The sequence below is a fragment of the Dermacentor silvarum genome, chromosome 9 (genome assembly GCF_013339745.2).
Source record: "Dermacentor silvarum isolate Dsil-2018 chromosome 9, BIME_Dsil_1.4, whole genome shotgun sequence".
NCBI classification, from domain to species: domain Eukaryota; kingdom Metazoa; phylum Arthropoda; class Arachnida; order Ixodida; family Ixodidae; genus Dermacentor; species Dermacentor silvarum.
In genome coordinates, this window is record NC_051162.1 from 83,216,199 (window position 1) to 83,225,897 (window position 9,699).

Below are 9,699 nucleotides of genomic sequence, written 5' to 3' on the forward strand. Positions count from 1 at the left end.
AACAATCGTCCATGCCATTACACTGCGCCAGCCACATCCAAGGAGACACAAGAGGAAAACTTGCGGACAACACACGGCATGAACACACAGACCCACAACCTCACAACGCATACAAAACCATACAAAACGAGCTAAGAAATTTCACCACCAGAGTAGGCTAAGTCAGATATTCAAAAAGCAAAAGCCCCCAGATTTCCTTTCTCGTGCCTGAGCATCAACATCGGGCGATTCCTGAAATGACGGTCTCATTTTCATGCCATTTCACGAATTGCCTGACGTTTGTGCGCAGGTGTGAGTAAAATCGGGTGCGAGAGGGAAAATCTGGGTGCTTGTGTTCCTTGAATACCTCACGGCAAGGCTACCAGGCTACTTCCAGAATACACTTGCTGCAATTCTGCAGCAAGTGTATTTTGGAAAGTCAAGTTTTTTTTTGGCTTTACAGATTAACACTGTGAACATTGAATTTTTTCTGCTTCAACAATCTCTCGTGTGCACTGGCTCAACGAACATAACCGAGCTTTGTGAAAGTATGAAAACCACTTAAGCAGCCTGTCACATTCGTGGATGCGCAGGTGAGCCTAGTGGAGACTTTTTCGAGAAGCTTCGAGGGCATGAAGGGTAATGAAGTGGTTTATTGCCTGTGTGGGTGTGCAGGTATTTGTTCAAAACACTCTTTGGTGAGAAGCTTTGAGAGCATGCAGGGCAAGGAAATCTCCTCTAGCATGTGTGAATGTGCTCGTGCTTCTTCAGTGTGGACTTGCGTGTGAAGCTCCGAGGGCATGACGGGCATTGAAATGGCCTTTCACCTGTGTGGGTGCGCACATGACTGTTCAGTGTAGATTTGTCGGTGAAACAGTGAGGGCACAAAGCGCACTGAAATGGCCTCTTGCCTGTGTGGGTGCGCAGGTGTATGTTCAGATGACTCTTTCGTGAGCAGGTATGAGGGCATGCAGGGCACTGAAATGGCCTGTCGCCAGTGTGGGTACGCAGGTGTTCGTTCAGATGACTCTTTTGGGAGCAGCGCTGAGGGCATACAGGACACTGAAATGGCCTCTCGCCTGTGTGGATCTGCATGTGAGTTCTCAGTGTGGACTTGTCCGAGAAGCTCTGAGGACATGCAGGGCATTGAAATGGCCTCTCGCCTGTGTGGATGCGCACATGATCCTTCAGGTTAGACTTAACTGAGAATCTCTGAGGGCATGAAGGGCATTGAAATGGCCTCTCGCCTGTGTGGGTACGCACATGGTTTTTCAGTGCGGACCTATCCGAGAAGCTCTGAGGACATGCAGGGCACTGAAATGGCCTCTCGCCTGTGTGGGTACGCAGGTGTTGGGTCAGATTGGACTTTTGCGAGAAGCTCTTAGGGCAGGCAGGGCACTGAAATGGTTTCTCGCCTGTGTGGATGCGCACATGATTTTTCAGTGTGGACGTTTTTGCAAAGCTCCATGGGCATAACGGACAATGAAATGGCATCTCAACTGTGTAGATGTGCGTGTTGCTTCAGCTTAACCTTTTGTGAGAAGTTCTGAGGGCATAAACGGCACTCAACTGGCCTCTTGTCTGTTTGGGTTGCAGGTTTCTTCAGCTTGAATGTTCGCCCGAAGCTCCAAGGTCACAAATGGCATTCAAATGGACGCTGGCCTGTAAAGAATGTGGTACGTGTGCTTCCGATCACGTTTATCTGTCTCATAGGCACAGGAGTTACAGCAGGTGTTGTATCCTTGATGTGACCGCACCAACCGCAGTTGCGGGGCAGATCGAATGTCTCACTTCTGCACAAAGAAAAAAAAAGACATGTTACCTTTCACTTGAAAACAAAAATGGAATTAGAAAATGCCAAATGAATGAAAGAACATAGATACTAGTGCTAAAGATAATTTTTTGCTTCATTCAATGTGTATTGATGGTGATTTCAGATCAGAGAACAGCAGGACAACCACTTTGATTTGCCCAACATATTTTTGTTTGCTCAATGATCAAGTTTGTGAAAACTACACATATTCAGCTTAAAACATGATTTATTGTAAAGCATGGTGAGAGGACTGGGTGTATTGTGTTAGTGTAAGCGGCCGTTGTAGCCAAGTGCAACTGCCTGAACATTCAGTAATGCAATCATGGGCCTGTTGACCAAAATAACAAAAGCAGCATTTTGTCTCGAACTAGGATCCACCATATTTGTGTTGTGGTAGACTGTTACAGTTTTGAAATTTATTTATCAATACTGCAGACTCGCTTGAGTCTATGCATCAATGAATCTGTAGCGCCCACTGACGCCACAGTGCGAAGCGCTCTGGTCGGTGCTCTCAGCCGGCGCCTTGGTGCTGACAGAAAACAGAAGAGAAAATAAAGAAGCGTAGCATGTGCTCGAAGATCAAGCTCGGCACGCGCAGTGTCGTTCTGAAAGCTTGCCACACTGGCCGTCGCAGCCACCGCTCGGCTCGCCGCCTTCACCCTTCTGAGTAGGAATGACGGCACGGCTCGTACAGCCGCCGTCACGTCCCTCCTACAGTGGTGACCCGGGAGAACGCGCCTTCCACCAAGCGACACACAGCCCTGGCCACCTGGCCGGAGCCACAATTCGACCCACCACTGTCGCCGTTCTTGTCTAGCTACGTCGGTGCATGGTTTGCCCACTTCGTAGCGGCTCTGGAGCTTAACCATATCTGGATCCAGGTGTTCAAGCACGCGGTACTCCTCGACGTCCTACGGCTTGCTCTGCAGCTCCACCTCGGTGTTCCATCGCCTGGCCTGCGCCCGTACGACGAACTGTGGCAGTCCATCCTCAACTTCTTCGGCGCTGCCTACCATCCTCTTCCAGAGGTTGACCACACGGTACGCGACTCCCAGGGGCATAGCCAGGGGGGGGGGGGGAGGTGCTGATGGGGCTTCAGCCCCTCCCCCAAATATTTTCGTGCCGGCATGCACCGCCGACCAAAACTACCACCGACGCCGGGAATCATTCTGGATTCTGTCAACAATATCTTTTTCAGGCTTGAAAAGACATTTCGGCACGAACATTGCGAACTCGGGCTGGATTTCGTGGCAACTCCCTTGCACCTGGAGTCACGTAACGAAAGGAGCCTCATCCGAGCACAAACTTTCAAGGGCTTTTCGGTAGCTAGCGGGCGCGTTGCGGCATCTCGCAGCTGGCCACGGAATCTACGGAGCGCATGGATTCAATTATGAAACTTCATGGGTATAAAGTTCTCATTAACTTTTGATGCGAAAGGTGCACTGACATTTCCAAAGGCGTGCTTTAAAGGATTCTCAATTCTGGAACTTTATGGCTCTTATAAACTTGGGCTAACATGCGTGCACTGGAGCCCTGCTGTTCCAGGAATGACAGCACGTGCTCGCAATCTTCCACACACACGAAAATACTAAATATCACCGTGACTGGGAGCTAGCAGCTGATAATTTTCTCCAAACATTTTCTCCAATGTGATCGATCAGCTGGACCAGGGCAGGCAAAGTAAAATATGAGAAAACAGAAGAAAGTAAATGGCCTATTATTGAGGAAATTCTTTTTGCGGGCGACAAGGTCTGGCTCTCCGTGGCCACCCGGACAGTGGCCCTATGGATTTAGGCATTGCCCCCGCTGAAAATACAAGTATCTTCAGAGGGCTTCTTCGCATACGAGCTGATTGTGGAGATACATATCTGAAGAACCATTTGGAAAGTTGACCCAGTAATGCGTCGTATTTAAGCCCAGATGTACAAAACCAAATTACAGAAATTTGTGGTGAAATTATAAAGGAAAGCCTAGTTGCAAAAGCAGGCTGCTTCTCCATACTTCCTGACGAAACGACGGACATCGCTGGAACCGAACAGCCTACGGTTTGTGCAAGGTACCTAAACAAGGATGCCAATGACATCAAGGGAGTGTTTTAGGCTTTAGCACCAGAATAGATGCCCTCTCTCATTGCGACTGCAGGTTCTATGTAAATGTGTACAAACTGCTGCAGATTCTAGTCACCCTTCCAGTGAGCACTGCCAGCGCAGAGAGAATATTTTTTAACAAGAGTTTACTAAAAAACAACTTGCGTTCTACAATGTCTGTGGAATGCATGGTTAGGCTGGCATTTCTATACACTCACAGAGACGTCGGCATCAACGTGTCCGAAGTCATTGACTGCTTCGCTCAACTTCTCCGCCGAAAGAAGTTTGTCCTTTAGATAGCGAAGCAGCAAAAATCAATGCAATGTAAAAAGCTCTGTTCCTTCAGGTCCATAAGCTTGTAATTACGAAAACGTATGACTGTTCGTTAGCTTTTAAAACCGCAGAAATTTTAGGCGTTTATTCTAGCAGTTAGCATCATGATCAAAATTGTCATGTGCATATGAAAATTACGAGGACATCAATAACCAATTTTGACCGACTTTGCTCATTGAAAGCCCGGCCCACGCAGCCTTTGCCAAACACACACTCTTATATTGGGTAGTAGTTCAACTTGCCGCATCATCTGTGGATTTCGTTTGTCCTTTTCTTTCCTTTTTAGCTACCTGCTTTTATTTCTTTTTTTGAAATGAAACAATACCCCCCCCCCCTTTAATTATAGGTGCAGAATAATTGTTGCCGCTGTGCGGGCAGGTAAATTACACATTTTCGTACTGATTTCTGATTATTCCTCTATTACTCTACCCACATGGCGCTGTCGCAACCATTGCATGGCCTGAGTACATATCACGATTTCTGCGGTCATAGTTTTGTTCTTTCCTAGATCATCTGTCTTTCTGTGCGCAAAGTTTACTATCTGTGACTGCGCAACATGTTTGTCTTTGACGCATTATACACAGTAACGTTTGCTTAAATACGTAGATTTATTGGAGACTTAGACGTATATTTATATAGCTTGTTACGAGGTTTTGTGTATACAAGCAGTGAACTTTGTTTCCAGCGACTCTTTCTTGCCTTTTAGCGAGTTGTATCTTTGCATTTGAATATTCCATTCTATCTTCACATTTCTAATGTATATTTTGCAGAATTCCTACTTTTTATTTGTACTTACTGTTGCAAATGTAATCTCGGTGTAATTACATTGCACGACGGGTAACAGCTGCTCCTGCGCAATCTATTGGAATGAGGGACAGCGTCATTGAGTTTTTTTCCTGGCCGTTGCATATGTGCAAAAATGTAAACAAGGTTCTTGAATGACAAAGATTCATAAAAATATTTGTCCTCAACTTATTTATTTCATGGCCTTTACGTTTTTCATATCAGATGCATGCACTGCTTTGCTGGTTTCGAACTGATATAGTTCTAAAGTTTGTGTGATATTTTCTTTACTTATTAAATAGACAAGAAAATGCGGCAGCATTGATATCAGTTATTCCTGCCACAATTTTTGGGACATACAAATATATTCTCTTATGAAAAAATACATATTTTACTTGACAGTGCGTAGCATTCAATAATTCGTTTGCAGCATCTAATATACAATGGCATTGGCAAAGCAGTTATTATTCATGTATTTGATCCCTCGACAAATTCTATAAAGAGAAGGCTGCGCTGCAACCTGAGCCCCCCCCCCCCCCCCCCCCCCGCCCCGAACAAAATTTCTGGCTATGCCACTGGCGACTCCTCTCCACCAACACCCTCACAGCCAGCACGAAGCGCGCCTGCTCCTGCGCCCGTATGCCGTCAACCTCAGGCCACCTCATCACCTTTATTGTCACCGAAGATAACACGTGGCAGCGGAGACATCGCCGACCCAACGCCGGCTCCCGTGCCCCATGCCATCGGGTCTGTCTGCAACGGCATAGCTCCTCCAACAATGACACCCGACCCGTCTACCGTCCGCTGAGCCGGGCTCCGAGCCGAAGTTTGAGCTCGGCACCGTGCCGATCTCCCTGCCTCCGACCCTGCCGGCTATCGCCACCGTGGACGCGGGTCAGGACTTTCTGCGACCCCCGCTGTTTCCCACATCAGGGGTCCTCAAAAAACACCGGACGCTCCTGCGTACCTTGACCCCCCTTTGCCCGGCCAGCCCGTGGCTTACTCGCGAAGCACCCCTTCGTTAGCTGCGCCAGATCATGTTCACCTACCGACAGGGTGCGCCACAATCACATGCAAGGCACGCATCGTGGCCCGTCCAGGGCTTCCGACTCCGTCGCTCGTGCTCGCACCCTACACGCCATGCAACGATACTCCGCCGGCAATGCACGCACAGACTCCGTCGACACACCCTTTGCCTCGCGGACTTCGCCATTCCTAAAGCCTCGGGACGCATGTGCCGACCATCGCCTCAAGTTAATGCGTTCCTCCCAACCGCGTCCATTCATTGGGCCCCACGTCCAGTACGTAATGCCCAGTGCCGCCCACCTGAGCTCTGCAGCAGTGACTCGGTGCCGTTCACGCTGACTACTTGGACTGACCACGGACCTCTCTTGAAACGCGGTTTCACTGACTCGCCTGTATCGCCGTTCTGTCTAGGTGGGGGGCCATGTAGCGCCCACCGACGTCGCAGTGCTAAGCGCTCTGGTCGGCGCTCTCAGCCGGCGCCTTGGTGCTGGCAGAAAACAGAAAAAATAAAGAAGCACAGCTCATGCTCGAAGCGCAAGCTCGGCACGCGCAGTGTTGTTCTGAAAGCTTGCCACGCTGCTCGTCGCAGCCTCCGCTTGGCTCGCCGCCTTCGCCCTTCTGAGTAGGAACGACGGCACGGCTTGTACAGCTGCCGTCACGTCTCTCCTACAAATATACAGAAAATGCATACATCATGGAACAAATTAACACGAACACGGGACAAGAAAATGACAGCTAAACTATCCAGCTCATAAATACGTCCAAATTTCTACTTCCAACATTGCTCTTAGGCAATTCATTCGATTCATTGCCTAAGAAATAATGAATATCTATATCATTCATGGCTTGTAGCTCCGATAACATTCGTCTCAGGTTTTCATGAGCGTTCACACGAGAAAAAGGACACAAGGAAAATGATTTCATAATGGTGGACGTTGTCATATTAAATGCAAGTTTTAGTCAGTTTGGTGTGCCTCGACTGGCGAAGAGTACTCAGCATCTGTGATGACACACTATTAGTTCTGTAGTCATAGCAGATGAAGCTAACTGCTATTCGCTCTACTCATTCTAATTTAGCTATTTTTTCTTGCGTAGGGATACCACGAAGCTGATGCATATTTGAGGAGAGGTCTGACAAACATAGCGAACGCTGTAAACTTTACCTCTATGTGGGCTCCTGAAGGCTTGCGACAAAGGTCCCATAATGTTCTCATAGCGCTCAAGCAAATGTTTCCAATGTGGTTGTTCCAGCTCATGTGTTCCATTACCCCGAGGTAATCATAGGCAGAAACATCATTAAGTACAATGTTGCCAATGAAATAGGGAAAGTGTAAAGGTGTCTTCTTGCTGCATATCTTCATAACACAGCACTTATTGTTCAAGTGCATTTCTCACTATTCACACCAGCAGCAATTCTTATCAAGGTCATTGCTGAGGCTAGTTTGGTTGGCTTTTTGACTTTACTGTCTACATGTGTACCGCGTCCGCAAAAAGCTTTATTTCAGATCAGAATCAACTATATTTGCTATGTCATTGACATATATTAGGAAGAGAATGGGTCCTAAGACTGACCCCTGTGGTACACCTGGGGCGCGATCTTGTGCGCGTTCCAAAATGGAACGGAGGCGTTCCATTCCATCGAGCCGCACACGATTGGCCAATTTCAACCGCGACGTTCAAATTGACCAATCGTGTGTGGCTCGATGGAACGGAACGCCTCCGTTCCATTTTGGAACGCGTACAAGATCGCGCCCCTGATATGACAGGAAGTGTCTGAGCAATACAACAAAGAAAAAAAAATCGCATTTGTTCCCTCTTATAAACGGCGAAGTCATGATATGAGTCATAGCATGAGTCATAGCATGAGTCATGATATATGTCATAGCATGCGTTAGTCGAAATGAATTTTTATACACGTCACTAGAGAAATATAATCCACTGCTAGCTGCAGAACTGCGAGCACCGCAGTTGAACCAATTAAGGAACGAAATAAGCAAATGGACTTTTAACACATGGTTCAAAATTTTAATATCAGATGAATATGTGATGCATTGAATGACGATAGCTAAGCCTCGAAATAAAGAAGTCAGTAAAATCGGCACGTCGTTATATCAAAATTTCGCTACACTGAAATTCAACCTTTTTGCTAAGTACTGTCACCAACCGAATTTTTTAGTCGGAAGACGCCTAAGGATATCATATTACCCCATTTTCCCATTTCCCTTTTCACCTAGCAATCCACGTCTCTAACTGCTATCTCTGTTTCAGTCAGCACATCTAACGTACAAGCACCATGTTCTATGTGCACAGAATTCTTCACCGGGGCAAGGGGAAGTTTGCATTGCTTTGGTGAGAAACTCAATTCTCTGGTGGCTTATATCGAATGTTTAGTTTTGATTAGTTCAAAAAGGTTCTTTTAAAAATTGACTGAGACTGATAACACAATTTTGCCTGTTTAGGTGGATAACCTGAAAAGGTGGACATTACTTGCATAACAAATTGCAGCCGCTGGGCGGCTAAATGAAAAAATGTGGTTGATCCCTCTTATATAGGAATCGGTATAGAACACGAAAGTGAAACGTGTCTTCACAGAAGTAGTGTAATGTTTATTGCACATTGATATATAATGTCTATTGGTGTTTTGTGGCTAAAGCGCCCTTAGGCGTTGATGCACCCACGCTGACGCCTGGTGGCACGTCTCCTCCATCACGACTACCAACGTCGATGACCATGAGCAACCGTCGTGCATATGGAAGCTGCACTACGCTGCACACGCTAGCACAACGCGAAAGACGAAGCACGTAACTGACACACTAATACAACGCGCAAGACAAAGCACGTAACTGAATCGTCACCGAGTCAAATCAGCGCGTACAGCGCGTCGTAATTGCAGCCTCCGCGATCAACTTCAGAAACATTTTCAGAGCTAATTGCGGAGGCGACGCTCCGCTGTGCTGAGTACGGTGAACGCCACCTAAGTGGCGTTGGTAGTGCTTCTTGATGCCAGCGTCCCTTCGAATGCTGGCATCGAGGCGTCGTAGTGCTGAGACCACCGAAGCGTTCACTGTCGGTGCACGTTAGTGTCATAATGCAGTACTTCTCTTTTCTGCTCGTAGGCGGCGGCACCGCCCCGAGCAAGAGCGCGGGTACACGGAGGAGTGTTAGATATATAAGGCGCGTCTGTGTAGCTCTTTGCAAATGCGTTTGTGGCGCAATGGGTTAAACGCTCGGCGATCTATCGTCGCGGACCGAGAGGTCGTGGGTTCGATTTCCAAATTTTGCATGTTTGTGGAACTTTTTCTTCTGGTTTCTTTCTTTGTATTATGTTCTATGACGTATTTCCGTGACGGAAATACGTCAGTGAAGTCTTGGTGGACCCCGGCATTAAACACTTTCGTGTTAAAAAAATTCAGAAACTTTTTCATTGTTCTCTGCGGGACAAATGTAGTTATACATTTGTCCACGTGTGCAGATAAGGCGACTCACACCCGGCGAGTGACGCTGTTGTGTTCCTGTTGTGCAGTTCTTGAGCCAGAGCCAGTGTCCGAGTTAGTTCCTGAGCAAATAAATGGCTGAAGAGGGATCTCAAGCCGCGCTTGAAATGCAGGTGAATATACAGGTTGTTGTTATGGCAGGGGAACAGTGCAGACACTGGATACAGATTTAACACGCAGTGTT

The 9,699-nt window shown here is 47.3% G+C and overlaps 1 protein-coding gene across 2 annotated transcripts in view; it reads right to left on the reverse strand.

The window, feature by feature from the left end:
* LOC125940359 (zinc finger protein 782-like) overlaps window positions 1–1,791 on the reverse strand; it is a 161,315-nt gene extending 159,524 nt beyond the window's left edge. The window contains exon 1 of one of the 2 annotated variants that reach the window (XM_049656438.1): window positions 1,262–1,791. In XM_049656438.1, coding sequence (XP_049512395.1) covers window positions 1,262–1,473 — 212 coding nt within the window. In that variant the 5' untranslated portion in view covers window positions 1,474–1,791. The remainder of the gene's footprint in view (window positions 1–1,261) is intronic. The other variant, XM_049656437.1, reaches the window with a different exon arrangement.
* Window positions 1,792–9,699: the final 7,908 nt, after the last annotated feature.